General features: G+C 40.8%; 1 protein-coding gene across 5 annotated transcripts in view; it reads left to right on the top strand.

Moving 5' to 3' along the window:
* The window catches only part of POLA1 (DNA polymerase alpha 1, catalytic subunit), a 281,095-nt gene that overhangs the window by 398 nt on the left and 257,513 nt on the right, over positions 1-23,184 (top strand). For 3 of the 5 annotated variants that reach the window (XR_004318259.1, XM_032475944.1, XM_032475942.1), the window contains exons 2-11: positions 4,645-4,769; positions 7,209-7,305; positions 8,598-8,678; positions 15,011-15,129; positions 15,706-15,768; positions 16,625-16,717; positions 17,149-17,227; positions 17,479-17,683; positions 17,773-17,951; positions 22,864-22,976. Coding sequence is in view for 4 of the 5 variants with exons in the window: in XM_032475944.1 (XP_032331835.1) it covers positions 4,645-4,769; positions 7,209-7,305; positions 8,598-8,678; positions 15,011-15,129; positions 15,706-15,768; positions 16,625-16,717; positions 17,149-17,227; positions 17,479-17,683; positions 17,773-17,951; positions 22,864-22,976 (1,154 nt within the window). In the remaining variant the exon portion in view is untranslated. The remainder of the gene's footprint in view (positions 1-4,644; positions 4,770-7,208; positions 7,306-8,597; positions 8,679-15,010; positions 15,130-15,705; positions 15,769-16,624; positions 16,718-17,148; positions 17,228-17,478; positions 17,684-17,772; positions 17,952-22,863; positions 22,977-23,184) is intronic. The other 2 variants (XM_032475943.1, XM_032475945.1) reach the window with 2 other exon arrangements.

Genomic DNA, 23,184 nt, shown 5'->3' with positions numbered 1-23,184 from the left:
GCCTTTCTTTTTATTTCTTTTGGTGAGTCTCATCCCACGTGCTGGGCACACCTTCCTGAGACTGACCCCCGTGGGGCACAGTCTTGGCTGAAAGTATTTTATTACTCCAGCCCCGGGTGTCTGCTTGAGGGCTGGGACAGAACGGACGTGCGCCCTTCCTTGTATAGAAACTGCCGGGAAGATTGTTACACAACGTAGTTAAGCAGGAAAGCAAGCTCTAAGTGCCGTCACCTGAAGATACAAATGTTTTTTGTCTTTTTAGGTAATGGGTTTCTACTTTATGTATTAACAGTATTTCTTTCAAATTCTGTGGAAAGTTCTTCAAGTGCCGCATAGAAATAGTGTTCACAATCTAGTCATCTCTGGTGAAGCTTCTGAAAAAAAACGCGTCAGTTCAACAACATTTCAGATTCTCTGTATTACTCCATTTTCAGTGGTAATCTTCTAGTTCCAAAAATAGAATAGAAAAATGCAAATAGATTTGTCTGATTTCTGATTTTTGAGGAGGGTGCTACTAAAGTGTGACTTAACTTAAGTGAACTTCTAACTTACAATCAGATGCTTCACTCTTACAGCTCAAGCATCACATCTCCTGTCACTCAGATACATCACCATTAATGAGAACTTGCTTCCTAATCAGCTTCCTTTGCATTCACCTAGTTGTGAATCACAGATTTCAGTTTGTTCATCTAGCCTTTGGTTCTTTAAGACAATTTCTTTTGGAGAGTCGACTAGCCTGGATTACAAATGGAGTGTAGGATGTGAGTATGTGAACAGTCTTTGCAGCCTTCCATCAGTGATGTGCCACTAAGCCCTTTCTTCACCCTGAAAACTATACACGTCATCCGTGAACATCAAGAAATCACTCTTCAGAGGGTACTGTGCAATCTTGAGATCCCTCTTGAGTCATGGTGTTGATTAAGTAGTGGCTGGGGACTTGTGACTGAAATTTTTCCTTTAGAGCTGACTTTGAAAGATTGTTACCTGAAAGGCCATTGCAAGCTAGTGTCTGCTTTGTTGCGGGGAGGGGTTGGGGATACTCCAGAGGGTAATTTTGAACCAAATATTTAAACTTTGGTAACTGGATTTTATTCATGCTTATTTTTTGCTAACTTACCTACTTGAAGCATTAGAAACATACTCCAAAAAGGAGAATTTAGGCCTTTTTTCCCCCTTAAGTATTAGAAGATGGTCTATAACTAGCTGTTATTGTATATGAAGATGGATCAGGGAGAGTTTAATGATTAAAAGAAAGCAGGTACAGTGGTTCATTCAGCAAGTATTTATTATGTGCCTACTAGTTATGGGCATTCCATCAGGCTCTGGGGTTACATTGGGAGGTAGGCTGGACTGGTTTTTGTCTTTGTGGAGTTGAGATGGTAAACATTATTATATGCAGTGCTGTATTGAGGCTTTGAGAAAACAGCTTTGCTTTATTTTTGCTTTCTAGAAGCAAATGTTAATGAATGTTAATGCTGAGGGTGGTTGGGGTGTGTGTGTGAATGAATGAACACACACACACACCCACCCACACCCACCACACACACCACACGCACCCCCCCACCCCTTCTATATTGCTGAGTGCAAAGTAAGTCAGGCATCTTCATTTAATCCTTAACAACTTAATGAAGCACACATGATTATCCCCATTTCACAGATGAGGACCCTAAGGCTCTGCATTAATCAGAGTCCTTAGGTGTAAGCTACAGGAACCAACTCTAGTTGATTTAAATAGAAAAGGAACTCTTTAGAAGGATACTGTGTTCAGAAGCTCCAGGAGGATTGGAGAGCCAGTCTGAGAGCTGCTTCGCCAGGAATAGTAATTAAAATCATGCCACAAAACTGGTCCATTGAGGAGGTTGTTGCCAACCATGGCCAAGTATCTGAAGTTGGAGCTTGTACCTTGGGACATTGCTGGCACTGTTGATCTAGGTACTCAAACCTGAAGCTGTTGCTACTTCTAGAACCTGCCTTTGGCCCGCCCCCTTTCCTTGTTACATAGCTTCTGATTGAAAGTCTGAGTAGGTGTTCCTAATCAGCAGGCCTGTTTCCTATGCCCCTCTGCTGGCTGCAAGGGTCTCTGGGAAAGATCATCTGCCTTTTCAGCTGCTGCAGTGGGACATGGGCTCAGCGTCCCATCAAGACTCATGGGGAGGGCGGTGGGATTTCACAGATGGATTCAGATGCTGGGCAGCTTAAAAAACAACAGCAGGACACCTGGCCGCCATAGCTCAGAGAGTTTAACCGGTGGTCTCATGTCCCCCAGTAAGTGGCAGAGCCTGGTTGTGCTGCTCTTTCCTAATCTCCCGTTCTCCCATGCACTCTATGCCCTCCTGTTCAATTTACCTTCCACGTTGACTTCCTCTCGATTTCTGAATACACTTTGCATTTTCATCCCTTTGTAATTTGGCTCGTGCCTTTTCCTTTGCTTGTGCCACTGAAAGTGAAATTCTACTCTTTCTGTTCAGAAACCTCCCCTGCGAAGCCTTCCCTGATTTTCAAGGCAAAATTAGCTCTTTTCTGTTTCCTTAGTACCGTGTTCTTCCTTATATGGCGCCATCTTTATATGATGGTGGGAGCCTCAGGTCTTATTGCTTTCGTTGACTGAGTCCCTTGAGGAAAGGCAACTCTGTCTTATTTGTAATTGTACCCCCAACCCTTAGAGTGGCACATAGTTGCCTGTGGAGTCAGTCTGTTTGAGGACCCATAGATTTTGTCAGGATAATCTGACGAGGGAGTCTTAAAGAGAATACGCTGAGGCCAGCTTTTCACTCTGAGTGGTCATGTTCAGTAATCTCTGAAACCTTTTCGTATAGGCCAGCTCATGTTTTTTTGAAATCATTTGAGTGATATTCAAAGATTTTGTGGCTGTCATCATTAAGTACCTGCATTCCTGAATTTTTACTTAATGCTGTTCTGAAAATGGATTTAAAATTAAAAGTCAAATGTGAAAGTCAAACAATAGACTGAAATGTTATAAAGAGAGACTCCATTTCCAGAAAGCTAGAAAAAAAGTAAGATCTCTAATTATCGCTCACCTTTAAGATATAGTTTTCAACAGTTTATTCCCAGCATTTGGTACATGTTCTGTAAAATGCATCCTCTATTTCAAACACTTAAACAGCTTAATGTTATGGACGTTCCCGTTGAGGTTAGAGTTTTTAGGATGCCTCTTATCAAAACTTTTCCTTTTCTGTGTCTACTCCTTTTTATAAAATAATTAGCACTAAATAAAAATATTCAATTTACAATAAAATATTCAATTTCCCAAGACAGGTGGCGATTGTGCTAAGCCTCAGCTCCGGGCTGGTAGGTGGTACTGTCTTGCTTGGCTTGGTTATTCAACAGCTAGTAAATGAAAGTCTTCATTCTCTGGATGAAAATCTTTTCAGTATGTGTGATGTGTGTGAGTTGGTCAGTTTATGATGACCAGAAGCATGAATAATTCAGAAGTTGCACGAATGAACACTGAGGCTCTCTGGTATTTCAGTAATTTTCCACAAAACTCATTTTAATCTTTGTCATTTTTCTCCATCATCCTGTAATGTCATAACCAACTGCATGAGGCCTGGAAATCAGTGGTGGAATCAAGAATCTCCTCAGAGCCATTTTGGTGAAATTCTCCCAACCCCAAACTTATCTTTCCTTTGAGATTCCAGATACTGTATCTGAACCTCTATTCAGGCGGGCTCTGTTCAGGCGGGCGTGTATTCTAAAAATAGTTTTAGAGTTAGTTGCTAATTACAGGCATACCTTGTTTTACTGCACTTGGCTTTATTGTGTGGTTTTTTTTTTAAACATATTGAAGATTGTAGCATCCCTGAATTAAGCAAGTCTATTGGTGCCATTTTCCCAACAGCATTTGCTTCATGTCCCTGTGTCACATTTTGGTAATTCTCACAATGTTTCAAATTTTTCATTATTTGTTTTGGTGATCTTTGATGTTACTGCTACAATTTGCTGAAGGCTCAGATGATGGTCAGTATTTTTTAGCAATTACGTATTTTTAATTAAGGTATGTACATTGTTTTCTAAGACACAATGCTATTGCACCCTTAATAGACTGCAGTCTAGTGTGAACAGAACTTTTGTATGCACTGGGAAGCCACTTTATTGTGGTGATCTGGAACCGAGCCGGCAGTCTCTCCAACGTATGCCAGGTTATCTCTCATCTCAGATTGTAAATGCTGTGACTGCGGACGTGCCCTTCTTACCTTTAAGTCTCGCAGAGCGCCTGGTACTTTGCAAAGAGCAGGTGCTCCTTAAAGCCTTTCAAATGTTGATTAATAGAATACAAAATGAATTGTCCTTTTATAACTACTGTAGCCTATGCTTTCTAATGGAAAGGTTATGGACTAATGGCAGATCGCCCTTCTTTAGTGCCTCCATGGGATATCGGTTGAATTTGGAATTGTTCTCTTTTTGGAGGAAAAAAATAACAGTTGCTTCAAGCTGAAGATTTCTGAAGAGCCACAGGAACCGCAGATTCAGCCATGAGTTTGTGAACTATTTACATTATAAAAAGCATCCATTTGTATAACATTAAAATTGTATATTACTATTGGCTAAAAACTGTTGCTTTGTTTTTGAAGAAAGATGGCTGACAATTTTGTAACGTCTTGTGTAAATTTGGCTTTTTTTCAGCTGTGTCTGATTCAGGGCGTTTTGTAGCTTCTCGATCCCGGCGAGAAAAGAAATCAAAGAAAGGGCGACAGGAAGCTCTAGAAAGACTGAAAAGGGCTAAAGCTGGTGAGAAGTATAAATATGAAGTAAGTAACCATTTTTCTGTTTTTTTTCCTCTTGTGCTTTATCTAATTCATAGCCTGTAGGTAATCTTATGTCGACTTTGTTACTGATTAGAAATACGCATGTTTCAAGCTTCTTATAGTAATTCCTTAATGTTGAACACACTTGGGCCTGAGGTAGATTTCCAGGTTATGGGAGACTTTTCAACCCTTAAAGTTCCTGTAAGGCACTTTACAGATGCTTTTAAAATTCTGAAATGAAAGTAAGTATACTTTTTCCCGTTATTATGCACACTCTATCTCTGCTAAGTTCCGTGGCTTTGTTGAGGGAACTTAGAGATGCTTTTTCTTTACTCAAAAGGTTTTGAGCAGTCTAGCTAAACATTGCTTCTCCTTGGAGAGAATTATTCTTCCTAATCTCATATGCAAGGGAAGCACGGGGTGGGGGGGGGGCTTGGACCCTCCCTCCGCTGTGTCCTACATGTGGGATTGAATGTGATGCCCTTTTGGCTCTTGTCCTCTCCCCACTGTTGATGGCCTGCAAGTAGAAAGGCAGAGTGGTTACCATCCATACAACATTGTCTAGCTTCACTTCCAGTGTGCCTTGAGAATCTTAACTGCCTCAGGGCTTGGAAGTGATTAATTAATACCAGAAAATAATAATAACAAAACATAACAGATGCAGTTTTTCAGCTGACACTGTTCTAAGTGCTTTTACAAATATGTTCCTTTATTTAATCCTTCCAATAACCATATAAAGTTAGGTACTATGATTAGCAGCATTTTGCAGGTGAGGTATCTGAGGTCACAGTGGCGGAGCCTGGCTTCTGAATGTGCATGTTTAGCTGTGGCCTATTCTGTATTGGGCTATTAGGCAAGTAGAAGAGGATTTTTATCATTTGGCACCATTCATTCAAGTTAAGTGAGTCAACCAGATCATAAAGGGTGGCTAAAAGGATTACAGTTAAGCAGGAATAAACCATTTTTAATGTAGAAGCTTCTATAAAGGAGTTCGGTGGGGCATTTCAGATGTTGACACAATGTGACTGGTTTCCCATTAATCACTGATGTTAATGGCATGGCTCTAAGAGTTCATGCTGAGCAGTAGCAATGTTTTTAGAGATTGAGTCAAAATGACTTAAGATGTTTTTAAAAAATAATTTTCTGGTGTCTTTTTGGTAGTATATAAGTGAGTTGCTTAAATGAGAGACGGGTTATGTCTTATAGACTTCAGCCAACAAAAATAACCTTGCCAGTTCCCTCTCCCCTCAAAAGAGAGTTGGTCAGTACAGTAATATTAATTGGACTAGTTTCTGTTTGGGTTGTCCCAAAACTTAATTTGGTAGGGCAGGTAACTTCTCTTACCAGGTGCTGAAAGGCCAAATCAATATTTGCCAGGGATCCCGTAGAGTAGATTAAGCAGGAGGCGAAAACTAAGTCTAATCCTGTAATTACCATAAGCTCTGGAAGTGTGGCAGAAATCCAGTCAGCCCTGCCCAACAAGGCTCTCAAAGCTGAGTCCAAGGGTTTTTTCCTGGAGTCTTAGCTCTTCAGGTGGAATTGGTCATTTCCTCCACTCCCTACTTGAAAAGGCAGAACTCTCAAGAGAAGAGGGGATTTTTAACGAAGTCTCTTGAGTTCTTGCTCCCCAGCCCACCAGATCCCCTCTGGGACGGTAAAAGCCTGTCTCCACGGCAGCCGTGGCAGAGGTGTGTGTGCTGTTTGTTGCTTTCGCTGTGTTGAGATGGTCTGCTCTCTTTGTGCCAGTAGTTCGTGGTGCTCCGGCCTCCTGGCTGTTGGGCAGCCTGTGTGATTGCAGGCCTTGCCACTGTCTCTGCACTTGCCCTTTAAATAGCTTAGTGTTCAAGACCTGAGAGTGATGGGGGATCAGTGGTAATGCAAATGGGGATCTCTCAAAATCTGTTCCTAGTGCACCTGTAGAACAGAGTGTGTTTGTTTTGCTGACTTTTGGAGGGTGATGGATGGGGGAGATTTTCCTTTTGAATTCCATTTGGTTTGGTTGAACAGTTATTAAGACTGTTGTCTATTTGTAGGGCACCATCAGCTAGTGGAGAGGTGGATGGCATGTCTTACAGGTTTGCTAAGTATAGGAGAAACCAGTCAAAAAATTACAAGTGAATAATCCCCAAAGCAGCTAATGAAGAATTGGCTATAATTCAGTTTGTTTTTTTATGAAGTAGATGAGTAATTGATGGTGTGACAAGTGTATTATGCTAATAGAATCATTTAATATCTTATGTTAACACCCACCTAAAAGGAATACTAAGTTAATTGATGTCTATTTAAGGAAAACCCTGCAGTGGTGTTGAATGTCAGAACTCATGATTTGGTTGCAGCTACTCCTTCAGGCTGCCATTCCACTTTGAATTTGACAGTTTTTTCATCAGAATTGTTTAACACTTTCACTCCACTGGAAGCTTTCTCAAACTTATATGATGGCAGGTAGAGGACTTCACAAGTGTTTATGAAGAAGTCGATGAAGAACAGTATTCGAAGCTGGTTCAGGCCCGCCAGGATGATGACTGGATCGTGGATGACGGTATGTGGGAAGAGACCGCCCGCCAGGCGCCGTGTCTGTTGCTGTGCGTAGATTCTCATGCAGTGGAGTTGCTGCTTTGTGTGGGCAGGTGGAAGGCGCTGTTAAGATCATCCCTTTGGTTTGGGTTTTCCTCAAATGCATGATTTGAGAGTGTGGAAGCAGAACAGTAGAAAGTTGATCGAGGGGCATTTTGGAGAAGTCGGGCACACACCTCAGGCTGGAGTATAAATCCGCCAGGAAATGACCGTAGGAATTGGGAGGACTCACGTACCCTGTGATGTGGGCATAAGAAAAACTATCTCACAGAATGGCTGTGAGGATTATATGTGGCTGTACTTGTGAAGAGTACCATGGGCAGTGGGAAGCCCCAGGTGGAGGCTGGTCCCCATATTTTTATTTTTTTTCTTTCAGTTTTATTAGGTAGAATTGTTCAAATTTGCACATGTACAATATGTTGCATGTGAATACGTATGTATAATATACTGCACACATTTCTTTTAGTTAACATATATGTACTGATTATTGTTTCTAAGACAGTTTAGAGCTTTAGCTTTTTAAACTTACATAGTTATCAAAGGAATAAAGCCAACCACAAAATAAGAATGAACAGAATGCAGTAATCCAGTCATTAAGGACAGTCAAATGTGCTTACACATATTCAAGAAATCAGTTGTATAAGTTATAAATAATAAGTAGTTCATGATTGGACTCAGGTATGTTGCTAGCTTTCCCTCGTAAACTAAGGCACTTTTCTGGACTTCTGGTGATACTGATTCTTTTACTTTTTATTCTTCTGGTAGAGTAAAGCTACTGTAAAGCATCTTATCATGGCAAACTTTGATCCTTTAGGCCAAATTACTCCTATAGTTCACCTAAATAGGCATAGTACACAGTTGATCCTTGTACAATGTGGATTTGAACTGCCCAGGTCCACTTACACGGGCTGTTTTTCAATAGTAAATACTACAGTGCTACACAGTCTGTGGTTTGTTATATCCACATATGCGGGGGGACTGTGAATACTGAAGACCGGCTCTACGTTATATGTGAATTAACCCCTGCGTTGTTCAAGGGTCATCTGTATATCCTTTGGTTGTGACTCAGAAAACCCATGTGGTTGCTATGTTTCATCTGATTCTTGCTTGAATAGGATTCTGCTGCACTTAAAAATGGCATGGGCCAGGAGAACATCTGAGTGGATATAAAAGGATTTTTTAATCTTTTTGTCATGGCTATAATATTATTTGCCACTCTCAGAAATTTGATCCCAATATTAAATTTTGTTCCTGCAGATGGTATTGGCTATGTGGAGGATGGCCGAGAGATTTTTGATGATGACCTTGAAGACGATGCCCTTGATTCCCATGAGAAAGGTACCTGCATTTTGTTTTTGAGTCCCTTTTAGAGATTTAATTGTCTAGAATTTCAGATGACTTGGTACTTTGACACAGTTTCTTTAAGGAAAAAGGACCAACAACAATTGTTTTTAAGTATAGAAAATGTTCTAATATTGGAAGAAGCATAGTTACATAGAAGATTAAACGTGAAAAGCGAAAGCAATACCAGGACATGAAGTTTCATTTCTCTGTTATCCAAAGAGTTTAATCTTTTACTCACTTTGGAATTTTCAATCCTGTGGTCATTGTAAACTTGCTGATTTTGAGGGCTGCAAGAATTAGTGATGTACTTAGAATTTTAGCTCTTTGATAGAAGTACAGTACAATAAGAAGGTTTAGAACTTGCAGATATCAACTAGCTGTTTAATTAAAATTTAAAATGATGTGAATGAATGTGTCAGATTTTCTTAGCTATACGATCATTGGCAAAAAAATTGTTTTTTGAATAAACAAGCCTGATTTAGTTCCTGGAAAATGAGAGGGGGAAATTCTCTTCAGTATTTGTTTTTTTTCTGGTTTAGTTCATTATTGCCACCAGGTGGTAGATCACTGGTCAGCACTCTATGGCCCACTAACAGCCCGTTTATTTTTGAACTGCTTTATTGAGATATAATTAACATACCATACAATTCCCCTATTTAAAGTGAACATTTCAGTGGCTTTCAGTATTGTCACAGTGGTAGAGCCGTCACTACGATCAGTTTCACATTTTCATTACCCCAGAAGGAAATCATACCTGTTACTGTATAGCCCTCAAGCTAAGAATGGTTTTTACATTTTTAAAGAGCATTTAAAAAAAGGAAAGAAAAAAAATGCAAAGAAGAATATGCAGCAGCTAACGAGAGATGTATGTGGCCACAAAGCCTAAAACCCTTTTCAGAAAGTCTGGACCTTAATTTGTAGATTATTAACATTTTACAACATTTGTTTACTTTCTCCCTCTTTCCCCTTCCCAAACATATACTCGTAGACTTTGGTTTTGGTGAATTTGTTGAAAGTGAGAAAGCATGACACTTCCCTTCTGCGTGCTTCAGCAGTGACCTAAGAATGAGGACACTTGTCTGCTTAGCCACAGTACCGTTCTCGTGATATCATGTAATATATCATCCACATTAAGATCTCCCCAGTTAGCCCAGTGATGTCTTTTGTAGCTATTTTTTAAAAAATGCCTCATCCTTGAGTTTACATGTCTCTTTAGTCTTACTTAGTGTAGAACAGCACCATCCCTCTTCTCCTCCCTCTCTGGCCCAGTGTCTTTTGTGACATGGACATTTTTAAAGGGACCAAGCTGGTGGTTTTGTTCAGTGTGTAACAGTCAGGGATTTGCCTGAGTGCTTTTTTTGTGCTTAGAGTCAGGTTAAATAGTTCGACAAAAATATAATTTAGATGAAGCCGTGTCTTTCCCAATGATCGCCTTAGGGGCACATAAGGTCAATTTGTCCCATTACTGGTGATGCTAAGTTTAATGTGGTTTAAGATGATGTTTGTTAGATCTCTTCCTTGGAAAGCTACCTTTCCGCCTTTGTAATTAATGCACACAGGGGTGATGTTTTGAGACCATGTGTATATCCCTTTTCCCCACCAACTTTTACTCAGTGCTTTCAGCGTCTATTGATGATCCTTTTTCTCCTTTTTTAAATTAACACTTCAAACTCATGGGTTTAAACAAAACTGCTGTTACAGTTCTGTATCCATTGTCATCCTTATTCTTTCTGATGTTCAAATTATCCCAAATTTGGCAGTGGGAGCCCCTTTGAGCTGACTCCTGTGTCCTTTTGATATGGCCCCATCAGTGTTTGAGCATTTCCTTGCTTTCTGGGCCAGCAAGATGTTCTAGGTTCTGCCTGTATGATCCTGTCCCAGACCTGGAATCAGCCACTTTTCCTAAGCATCACAGTTCCTTTTAGTGGAGAATGGTATTCATATCTAGGGGAGGGATGTGCTCATTGCTACTGGGACATAATGGATTCTCGGCCCTTTCAGTGAACAGAACTAGCAGATTTCATATACATGTATGCCGTGAATTCACAGTGACACACTTGCTTCACTTGTAACACCACAGGGTGTTTGTCCATCTTCCCCAGTCTATGTTTGTGTTTGTCTTCACTCCCAGTGAAAACTTGTCTCTGAAAATACGCACAAAATAATTTTAGAAATTTTAAAATTGTTTTCTAAACCCATACCTCTCCCAGCAACCTTTATAAGTAAAGTTTGCAATTTTTTTGCAGTTTTATTTGTTCCTGGCACATATCCTACTGAGGGTGTACTGTGAGAGTATTGTGTTCAGAAGCTACATGAAATCATTCGTTTCTGTGTGCTACAGTGTCAGTTTACAGCACAGGTTCATTTGTTTTTGTTTGTATTCAAATTTAGGTTTTTAAAAATATCCCTTTGTTTTTATTTTCTTTTTTGACTATTGTACAACATTTTTATGGCTTAAAAATCAGAATGCTATCAAGAAACAGACTAGATAAACCTTACTGGCCTCCATATGCTTTCTATTTCATTTCTCCTCGTCTCCATAGGTGACCATTTTTTATTAGTTTCTGATTATCCTTCCTGTGTTTCCTTTCACAGAAAATAAGGATGTATATTTTTTTTCATGTGGGATGTTATTCATTCATTCATTCATTCATTCATTAGTTAAATTAGAATATGTGGACCATCTTCCTGGTTTCTGCTAACCTGTGTTATATAGGGACTCTACACACTGGTACCTACCATTTGATAGCAGTGTGGCTAGTTGTGTATTCCTGCTTTTTCTGAGTCCATGAAGAAGTGAATGAAATGAGCCTATGTGCTTTTTCACATCCCTGAACTGAGGAGGCCTGTGTTCGAGTTCTGGCTCATCTTGAGTGCCATCACCTGTCTGGATATTAGTTTTGTCAGTTGTAAATTAGGAAGCTGGACTGGACAGGAAGGTTCTTGAGGAAAGGACCCATGTCCTGGTCAGTGCTGATCACAATAGCAGGCGCAAAGAAAATATGCAGTATTACATTGAAGAAATGAGCCATCTCTGTTTCTATAATCATTATGTTTTTTGTTTGTTTTTTGCGGAGGGGGAGGTAGTTAGACTTGTTTATTTATTTATTTTTAGAGGAGGTACTGGGGAATTGAACACAGGACCTTGTGCATGCCAAGTATGCACTCTACCAGTTGAGCTATACCCTCCCCTCTTCTGTGTTTCTATAATCATTATGTTATAGCTTCCCACTAATACATCAGTGATGAGAATGACTTGACATTCTGAAGGAGAACTGGTCTGAGAAATCTATTCCATGCTTTGCCACCATTCGCCCACGCCCCCACTGTTTCTGTGTCCTTCCCGAGGAGCCCACAGGTCCCAAGATCTTTGGAAGGGAAATGGAATTCTGCAGTCCACTTTAAACACTTAGAAGAAATTGTAGAGTTCTGCCTAGAAGTAAAAGGTCAACCCTTCACGGTGTAGATCCAATCTCTGGCCTGTTGTTTTTGAACAGAGACAGAAAAATACCAACTAAATCCCAATGAAGAAAAATCAGTGGGAAACGAATAAAACAAATCAAAATGGGAAGAAGGTATAGCTTAAATGGTAGAGTGTATGCTTGGCATGCACAAGGTCCTGAGTTCAATCCCCAGTACCTTCATCAAAACCAACCAAACAAAAAACTAATAATAAGTAAATAAATAGACCTAATGACCCCCCTCCTCCAAAATGTGGTAAGGGATTAAAAAAAATAAAAACAGAAGCACTGAAATTGTGGAAGAATTTCATCATAAATGTCAACCTGTGTTCTTTCTCTGTTTCCTGTTGTCCTTCTATCTAAATCGTACTAACCTGCAATGGTGAGATTAAAGCCCCTTAATGAAGCCTCCTTTCCAGTCAAACCTCTTTGACCTTCTCTTTTGATATTCTTTATTGGCACCTGAATTTTGTTTACGAAGCATTTTGACCATTACTTGTATTCTCTTTTCAAACTGCTCCAAATGATCTCTTTGAAAAGTTAAATTCTCCTCTCTTACATTTTTTACAGATGTCCTACAAATCGTTTCAGAGTCTTAGGCCCATGAAAAGTACATAACAGAAAATTTATCATTTGTGATATTCAGTGCATTAACAGTGTTTGCGACCATGACCATTATCTAGTTGTGGAACATTTTATCACCCCAGATGGAAACGCATACCCATTAAGCTCGCAGTCATTCCCCAGTCTCCCTTCCCTCAGCCCCTGGCAACTACTAATCTGCTTTCTGTCTCTGAATTTGCCTATTTTGAATAGTTCATACAGTTGGAATCATGCAATATGTGACCATTTGTGTCTGGCCTGTTTACGTAGCACAGTGTTTTCAAAGTTAATTCATGTTGTGGCAGGACTCAGTACATTCCTTTTTAGGACTGAATACTATTTTGTTGCATGGATAGACCACATTCTGTTTATTCATTTATTAGTTGGTGGGCCTTTGAGTTGTTTCCACCTTTTGGTTACTGTGAACAGTGCTATAAACGTTTGTGTACCAATTTTTGTTTGAACACTTGTTTTCAATTCTTTTGAGCATGTATCCAGAAATGGAATTATATATGTGTGTTTTTATTTCCTTATCTTTCTTACACAAACGATGTTTTCTATACTTTTGTACTTTGTTTTTTTTTTTTTTCACTTAATAAGACATCCTGAAAATCACTTCATATCAGCACATAGAGAACCTTCTTTCTTTGTTACTCATTTCCATATCACTGCATAGTATTCCACTGTATGGATGTACCATGGTTAATTCAATGGTTTTCTTTAATGGACATTTAGATTTCCAGTAATTAGCTATTACACATAATACCGCATTGAATAACTATATATGTGGTATTTTCCTCGGGGGAAATTCCTAGAGGTAGAATTGCTGGCTCAGACAGTACATGCACCTTAAAGTTTCATGAGATACTGCGAAATCCTTCTCCATGGGAGTTGCCCCACTTTACATTCCCATGAACAACATGAGTGTCTGTTTGGACCCCATGGTCTCACAACAGTGTGTTACAAGCTTTTGCATTTTTGCCACTCTGATATGTGAGAAATGACATCTCAGTATGTTTTCCATTTGCATTTCTTTTACACATGAAGTTGGGCATCTTTTCATAAAACTTAATAGCAGTTTATGTATATTTTTTAATCTGAGCTGTATATTCGTGTTTATTGCCCACATTCCTTTTGGGTTTTTGGCCTTTTTTTAAATATCAAGGAATTGGTTTTTTTCTCTGCAAAACATACTGCAAAATTTTTCTCCTTGTTTCTGGTATAATTGAATTTATAAATCCTTTTTTTTTCTCTTATAGGTGGATTTTGAATTATAGTTAAACTTTTCTCGTACCCAAGTTACAAGGAATTTGCCTTTTTTATTAAAGTACCTATATGAATTCATTAAAAAATTTTTGATCTATGATCTGTTTGGTGTTTATACTAGTTTACTTCTTTACAAATGGGTAACCAACTAATTACTAAAAAGTCTATCTTTTCCCCAGTGATTGGAGAAGTCATCTTTATTTTCTGCTAAATTTCCATAAGTAATTGAATCTTTTTTTGGACTCCATATTCTATTTCATCTGGTCTGTATACTTCTATGCTGCTACCACACTACGTTAACTATTCATTCCAGGCCTTTTTTGGGTGGAGACTGCTCTGGGTTGAGTAAGAAAGCGAGAGTAAAACTGACAGCAGTAGAGGAGTTCGCAGGTGGTTTCCACGTGGCCGTTAGAGAAAACATATGGCACAAGTTGTTCTTTACTGAGCAAATGTCTCTGTGCTGCTAGTGTTGCTAGGATGTGCTGTGTGTGTCTAGTTACTTTTCCTCATAAAGTGGCAATTAGAATTCTACAATATCGTAACTGGTCATCTTACTTCTCCATAGTTCAGTTTCCCAGTTTCCTGTCAGATTCAGTATAGCACTAAAATGATGATCTCATGAAGGCTGTGAGGCTCACCCCCTGGTTCCACATGAGCTTGATCTTTGATTTCTGTGGGGAAAAAAAACTTGCACCTTTTAAAAAGCTTTTTATTCACATTAACAATAGCAATTAAGCAGTCACACTTAATAAGTCATCTTGATATTAAACTGGCATTTCGTCAGTTTTTGTCGTAACATTTAGCCCAGGTTTTCCTGAACTCAGCTCATTTTAAAGATTCTTTCCTGTGTACCTTGCATAAAATCTCATAGCTGTGTATTTTGAATTTTTAACATTTTTCTTGTCAAATTCTCATATGCAGAGGGCAGATGATGAGGCTTTTGATTTTCCATTTTGATTTTTGCTGGTGCGTGTTTCTAAATAATTTCTATTCCAGCAGGAAAAGATGATAAAGCACGCAATAAGGACAAAAGGAATGTCAGGAAGGCCGTGGTGACAAAACCGAACAATATCAAGTCCATGTTCATGGCCAGTGCTGGGAGGAAGATGGCAGATGTGAGTCTCCTTGTTCTCTCATATTTTGTCTCTTCCTTTGTGAAGCAAAGATTCCTGTTCTTTGTAGTTCACCTTTCCTGTCAGATTCCCTGTAGCTCTAAAAAGGTGATCTCTTGAAGGCTGCTAGGCTAGTGCCCTGGTTCCAGGCTAGATTGGTGTTTGATATTTGATTATATTTAACATTTGATTATACAGATAATAAGTGCTCAGTATGTTTGAACTCACATTTTTGAGTAATGTTTTCCCATTCTCAGTCACTTAGTTGGATGTCGATTTCTAGGTGAATTGAGGCACCTCAGTGCTCGTGACTTGGAGATAGAAAACTGAACTGAAAAGCTGGACTGAGAGTGTTTATTTTGGTGATTAGCAGGAGGATCACGGAATGAGGCTGAAAACAGGCCAGGGGCTCGGGTTTTGGGGTTAGGTGTACCCGGTTGGTTGGTAAGACCTAGGGATAGTAGAGGAGTGGAGAGGCGGGGCTGACTGGTTATAGGTTCTTCCTTTCACAGACTAGTGGTCTGGGTGAAAATGCAAAGTGCACAGCTTTCTCATTCTACTTGCCTTTATAATTTCCAGAAAGCTGTTGATTTGTCCAAGGATGATCTGTTAGGTGACATTCTCCAGGATCTGAACACTGAAGTAAGTGAACCTCCGGGAGTTGTTAAATATACAGGGGTCATGGGCTGAAGAAACAATTCAGTGATTATAGAAAACAGACTATTGCTAGAATTGAAAACAAAAAATTCAATGACAACACCACCACCAAAACAAAACAAAACAAAACACCCCAAAAACCAAAACCAAGCCATTCAAATTGGTTTCTTCTCACCACTTTAGGTAAGTCGTTGTTTTCGGCTGTTCCAGGCTCTGTGATCGTGTAGGTTGGGCTGCATGGGGCTGTGCTTGCAGTAGTAAGAACAGACTCCACACACGCTCAGTCCTGGGAAGGCACACCGCTTGCTCTCAGTTGCTGCAGTGTATATTCCCCAAATAGATTGAAGCCTGTCAGTCTGCACAGTCAGGCGTGAGAGCCTCATCTTGAATTCCGAGTGGGGGTGAAGGAAGAGTCAGTGAGCTGTCCCTAAGAGAACGCAGACAGGTTCAGCTGTACTGGAATTTGCAATTGAGCTGTTTCACAGAAAAACGTAGCTCCCATTTATTTCTAAGTGACCCTTGATTAAAATGACTAACACCAACACCGTGTAGCTCGAGCTTGACAGGTTTTAAACATAATATTCTGGAAGGGGAAGGAAGAAGTATGTTAAGTTTTAAAAAGGAAAAATTAGTGAGGGGTGGATTCAATATCTATTCTGGTTTTCAAGTGAGTCTGGTATTGTTGCTATAGTAACCTCACTGCATGAACATAGATCTATGGGGGAAGCGGGGAAGGAAAAAAGTGCTTTGCTCATTGGGCTTCAGTGGGGGAAGAAATGTACTTTTTCTGCCTCCTGGTAAACCAAGCATGGCAGTGAATGTCTGTTATCCCTCCTCTTAGACATCTCAGATAACTCCACCACCTGTAATAATACCGAAGAAGAAAAGATCCATTGGAGCTTCACTGAATCCTTTCTCTGTACACACCCCCAGGGTATAGTGTGTGGAATTACCTTCAGTCTTGATTTATATTATTGCTTAAAACTTATTTTATTGCTTTTCTATGTGAGGGAAATGCCTTTGAATTTGTTCTTGATTTTGTTTTAAATTAGGACTTCCATTTCATTATATAGTTTTATGTTTCAAAAATAGCATGTGCCTGCTTTTTTGATAGTAAATTTTGTAGTAACTAGTGTGTGTTTATTATAGGTATTACAGCTGTGCTAAATGCAATAATTTTCCTCCTGGAAACAAGTTGGTTTTTTTTGGTAAACCTAGGTAACAGTAAAATAATTGAAGCTATTACATTAACAATACATAAAGTCATTTTATAATGGGAGCTGTCATTATCTCTGGTCAGGGTAGGACAGTCGCGTATTTTTAGTGTGCGGGTCTAACTGACTAAACATTTAAAAACATTTATAGGCAGTTCCTTCAGGAAAAACCGCTTCCCTGGTCTCAAGGAAGGAGGCTTCGTTAACTCCTGTCCCTCTGCAGTGTGCCGGTAAGTCTGATGTCAGGCAGAATTGCAAGCAATTGCAAAGGCTATCCAAAGGTGGGGGCCCCACAAAGGAGGAAGTATGGGTGAATTTGAAGGGACTGCGAGAGCCAGTTTCTTTGGGAAGGATTTGAATCCATAGCAGGAAAAGTTAAAGGTGTCCAATTTGGAGAGTGAAGAGAACTGCAGATACAGTGTGGGAAGGGGGTGGGCTGCTGTGCTTCACGGCGGCGGCACGTGGTGGGAATGTGTGACAGCCCCCACAGGGGAGCTGGCAGCGCTGCGCACGGATGACGAGGAGTCCGGGGCAATGGAGTTTGAAGATGGTGACTTTGATGAGCCCATGGAAGCTGAGGAGATGGATGTGGAGCCTGTGGCTGCCAAGACTCGGGACCAAGAGAGGGAGCCAGCAGAGGGGGTGAAGCAGGAGACCGATCCTGGGAAAGAGACCACGTCCTACTTGTAAGAGCATTTTATGACTTCTGGCAAGTAATGCTACCGTTACTCTGTTGGATTTTGAAAGGCTTTTGAAAAACATGTTTTTCTTGCAGAGGAAATTTGCTCCCAGATGTCTCTTGTTGGGACATTGAGCAGGAGGATGACAGCAGTTTCTCAGCTCCGGAAGTTCAAGTGGATTCCAATCACCTCCCACTGGTGAAGGGGGCAGATGATGAACAAGTATTTCAGTTTTATTGGCTGGATGCTTATGAAGATCAGTATAGCCAACCAGGTAATCATCCATACGGTAACGGAACGTCTTTACTACAGAATAGTGCCTTTCCCTCAAGTGCTTGAGTGATTGTAATTGGCACAGCCTCTGCCCTCATGTGCATGTATAGTAAGAGAGCAACACTCAGTCACTGTAAAGTGTGTGAGCCACGCGAATGGTGAGGAGTTATGGTGTGAATAGTCCTTGCAGACGCTTATTCTGAAAACTAGTTATATGTGGTTTTGGAATGTGTGCTTTGTAGTTCACCATCAGTGTATCTAGAACTTACTGAAATGCACTTGACTTTAAGTGGAATCAGTCATTAATTTGTTCCTTCAGCAATTTGAACACCTGTTGTGTGCCAGGGTCTGAGGTAGGGTGAACCAGCTGGACAAATTCCCTGTCCTAATGGAGCTTACGTTCTAGTGGGGTGGGAGAGAGAGGCAGTAACTAAGGGTGAGTTGATAAACGGTGAAATGGCAGTTATTTGGGGGATGGCCAGGGAAGGCCTGTCTGAGGAAATGACCTTTGGGCGAGATTTGAGGCACTTTAAGAGCTGAGGAGAGAGCATCTCAGCCTGAGGAACCAGGGAGTGCAGAGGCCTGGAGACAGAAATGAGGGGCCCTGAGTGGTTGCAGCAGAATAATAAGTGACAAGATTGGTTGAAAATGAAGTTGGAGATAAAGGCAAAGGCTAGATAATGAACGGCCTTGAAAGCTATATCAAGGAGTTGAGATCTTCCAGGAGTAGTTGTAGGGGCAGTTGGGGATTTTCAGTGTGGGGTGAGGGGTGAGGGGGTGGGGTTGGATCCCTGGTTGGGTTTACATTTTAACAGGAACCCTCTGGTTTATGCGGAGACCAGCATGCGTGTGTGTGTGTGTGTGTGTGTGTGGCCAGGGCAGGAGCTGGGGAGCCCTAGAGATCAGTCGGTCCAGGACAGGTGCGCCAGTTACACGCACTTGGGGCAGCTGTGAAGGAGAGAAGTGAACGCCTGTAACATGTATTTTAACGTGAACTTGTTGATGGACGTAGGGGTTGATGGAAAGGAGGGATCGAGGCTGATTTCCAAGTCCTTCTCTGAATGAGCTGATTTGGTGAATTCTGACTCACAGAAAGCCAGTTACTCACTGGTGCAAGATAGGCCGGCAAGTGTGATTACATGAGGCTTGCAGATTGTTCCCCATCCATTTCTGAAACCAAGGGCTGCCCCATCATACAGCTTTAGGGTCACCGTTTGCACACGGGCTTTGTGTGACCTCCCCGAAGCATGGCTATGCTGGCTGGAGCTGAGTGACGCGGTGGGCCCGCGCATCCCAGTGCTGCTCTGCTCTGCTCTGCCTGCTCCCCGCTGGGTTTTATTCCCTGACTTGATGAGTGGTCCTATCAAAACCAGAAATCTGGAAGCCAGCCTTGGGTCCCCCCTTTGCTTCCTTCCCTCACCAAGGCTTAGTAGTTTTCTCCTCTTGAACTAGACCAGCTATCCTCTCTTTCTCACAACTCCCACCCTTGAGCCCTCTTTGCTGATTGACACCAGCCTCCTGACTGAACCCTCAGCTGGCATCCCCTCACTGCTGCTGAGCTGCTCAGGAGGGTAACTGATCGTGTCATTTCCTCACTGGAGAAAATCCGCAGTGGCTGCTGCCTGCAGCAGACAGTCCCAGTTCCTTAGTAAGTCTTCTGTTGCCCTCTGTGAAGGACTTTTGCGTCCTAGAAGTAGTTCACTCTGTGCACCTGCTGCTCTTTACACCGTATCCCTTCACTCACTGTGTTTGTCTGACTAGAATGCCCTCGCCTGACTCGGCCTCAGTGTTACCTCCTGGAATTGTCCCAGTCCTCCAAAATGGCCTAAGAGCCCTTTCTGTGACCCCATCCTACCCTTACCCATTGTGGCATCTGTCATGATTTTGAAAAGATCTGATTCTGTGTTGTCTTTTCCTCCAAAGCCTTTAAACTCCTGGAGGGCTGGGACTTTTTTTCCAACATCCAGCATGCTGCCAGGCACACAGTAGGTGTTCAGTAAATGTTCATTAAAATAAACTGCACAGTGACTGTCCTGTAGATGCATGTGGAATGTTTCAGAGAACCAGTACTTGCTGCTGGTAGCAAGTTTGCCTCTCAAAGCCTTGTAGCAATGTGAGGTAAGAATGGATAACACAGAAGAGGATGGTCCCCTTCCTGTAAACCTGCATGTATAGCATCAGATTGCCGAAAATGGGAACTTGAGGAAACAGCAATGCTCTTTCTTTCCTATGTGAAAGTGAGTTTTCTGTTTCCATCTATTGTTTATTGGTTGATACTCTAACCAAAAAACAGAGCATCATTTTGCAGGGCAAGGGTCTAGAGCTGCACCGTCCACTATGGTAGCTGCTGGCCACATGCAGCTCTTTAAATTTAAATTAATTAAAGTGGAATAAAATTTAAAGTTCAGCTTCTCAGCCACTAGGCACTTTTCAAGCACTCAGTAGCCACATGTGGCTAATAGCTACTGTATTCATGGATGACACAGATGGAGAAGAATTCTGTCGTTACAGAACTGTCTGTCGGCTGCTGCTGGTCTGTAGTAGTGGATGTTGGAGGTTAAGATTGAAGCACGTTGAAGCACGTCTATATTTGCTAAGCAACTGATGTATGGCATGTATTGTTGAATTCTGCTACTAACCGTCATCATGATGGACTTTTTCAACTACAATTGGGAAGTATTTTACAGTCAAAAGAGGTACTAGTCTGTTATTGGCCTGTCTTCTAATTGCTCGAATAAAAGGAAATTTCTAGGACTGAAGGAGGCCTCAGAGATCTACTCTAGTTACTTAAGGTGGAGGAAGCTGAGGCTCTAAAAGATACAGTGGTCAGCTCGTCCGTGGCAGGCTTCTGGGCTTCTCACCCTCGGTCTGCTCTGCTGTTCCATGGTACTTCTTCCGTTGTGTCCTCTGTGATTGATGCCAACGGGTTAAATAAGACGGCTTTAAAAAAAAAAAAGTCTTGTCATTTTCAGAAGGTTAAACAGTTTCATCATGATAGCAGGTTATGATCACTGAGCCTTGGTGAAATCAATGGTGCTAATAAAAACGAAGTACTCCCAAAGACTCTGTTATTGTTTCTCACTTTCTTACAGATTCTAAGTCAGTCAGTTGTTGCTGAATGCTCCATAATTATGAAAAGAATCTTACTCTTTGCATATGGGAAGATATCCTGTCTTCATTATGACTTTTTCAAGGTTGAATAATCCTGGCTGCACCTGGTTTCAGCTACTAACTTTAAGGGGAATGTAATCTTTGTTTACCATGATCTTTTTGTGGCAAATGAGGCATAAACAGTGTCAAACGTGTTGCATGAAGTGTGATATTAGTTTGACTGTAAAATGAGCTATTTGAATCTTTGAATCCAATATTAGGGTCTTTATTTTTCTTTGCATGGGATTTATTTTTTCATCTCTAACTGTTGTGAGGATGACTTTTAATTTTCTGAGCTACTGTGATTTTTTTTTTTCTTTTTTAATCATCCCCACAGGCCTCCCTTCCCTCTGCCCTGTCTTCCCCCCACCCCCGTCTCTTACCCCAGCTGAAAATTACCCAACTCTTGTAAGAATTTTAATCATCTGCAGAAATGAAAATTCTGTATGGTCTTGTTTCTACTAGAATGAGTGACAAAAGGAAGCACTGATGAGCTATCTTGTGAAGCTAGAGTAATTGGCTTTGTGAACAGTAGCCTTTGCATGTACCAGAATTTTCTTAGTGTCTCAGACAAGTGGCCCTGTGGAGTGGCTATGTTGATTACTGCCATCTAATTATTCACAGAGCCCAGGATTTTGCACAGTGACTGTCTCTTAGATTGACTGTCAAACCTCTGGAGTCCTTTCTTGGTGGCCAGTTTTCATGAACAATGACTTGATGTCCAGGAAGTCTTGGTTTTACTTGGTGGTATACATTACTTAGGGATCTCAAAAGGAGCCTGACTCCTGACTTAGTTACTAGACCGTTTGTTAAAACAGAAATAGAAGAGAGAGAGGAACATGACAAACACTACTTAGCCAGGTGTCTTAAGGATTCTGAGGTTTTAGAAAGGATGAAATAGGAGATAATAGTTGAACCCTATCAGGAGATATTTACTGTTACATGGAATAAGATATGAGATGAATTATATTTTTTCTCAAACACAATTTTATATACAGAAGAATACTGATGTATCATGCATAGTTATCCTTCCACATGAATGTTAATTTTTTTTTTTTTGGTGGAGGTACTGGGGATTGACCCAGGACCTTATGCATGCTAAGCATGTGCTCTATCACTAAGCTATACTCCCACCCTGGAATATTAATTTTTATTGGTAAGTACAGGTGCTGAAAAGGAATTTAGTATTTTCAGAGTACTCACAAGAGGTTTAAATAAGATTCATTGGAGAATAGTTTGCTTTTTTTGTTTCTCTTAATCTGGGTAATCCTGGTTCTAGGGAAAATGTTCTTTTTGTCCCTACACTGATCTAGGATGTCTCCCTAATTTTCGAGGTATCTCTACATTGATCTGGGATGGCTCCCTAATTCCCCAAGAATTTCTTCACTGACCTGAGGTGTCTCAGTAGTTACCCAGGTGTGTCTACTCAGGCCTGGAATGTCTCCCTAATAACTGAGGTTTGTCTCCATTTACCTGGAGTTTCTCTCTAATTCTAGGGAAAATGTTTCTCCCAAGTTAGAGAAACATTCTGTTCCCTGTCCTCCCAGGGGTCACAGGTTTTACTGGTGTGATATTGTCATGTGACATAAGTACTGAGTAAAGGGACTGGTCTTGGGGATTGAACAGCAGGTACAAATTTGCTGTAAAAAATGACTTACCATGAAAGCATAAATGTGTGGACACATTTAGTGAGCTTTTATATTGTCCCTTTAGTGAGGCATAATTGAAATGTTTATTTTCTCAGTTTTTCCTTCTTCTTTTAGGTGTGGTATTTCTGTTTGGCAAGGTTTGGATTGACTTCGCCAAGACTCACGTGAGCTGTTGTGTCATGGTGAAAAACATTGAACGAACGCTCTACTTCCTTCCCCGTGAAATGGTAAACCTTAATGATTAGCCTCTCACTCCAAGTACCTTCTGTGTTCTGCCACCAACCCTGTCCTTAGCAGGGCTGAGGGTTATCTACAACCTTGCTGCTTCTGTCTTGTTGTCTGCCTAGTGACCACTGATTGTCAGTGGCTCCATTAGAGATTGGGAGAAGTAGAGAAATGGAGTGAAACTGTTTTTCAACTTGTTAGGAAGAGTGT

Source organism: Camelus ferus, chromosome X, assembly GCF_009834535.1.
Source record: "Camelus ferus isolate YT-003-E chromosome X, BCGSAC_Cfer_1.0, whole genome shotgun sequence".
NCBI classification, from domain to species: domain Eukaryota; kingdom Metazoa; phylum Chordata; class Mammalia; order Artiodactyla; family Camelidae; genus Camelus; species Camelus ferus.
Note: the sequence above shows the minus strand (reverse complement) of the source record. Positions and strands in the feature narration are given on the sequence as shown.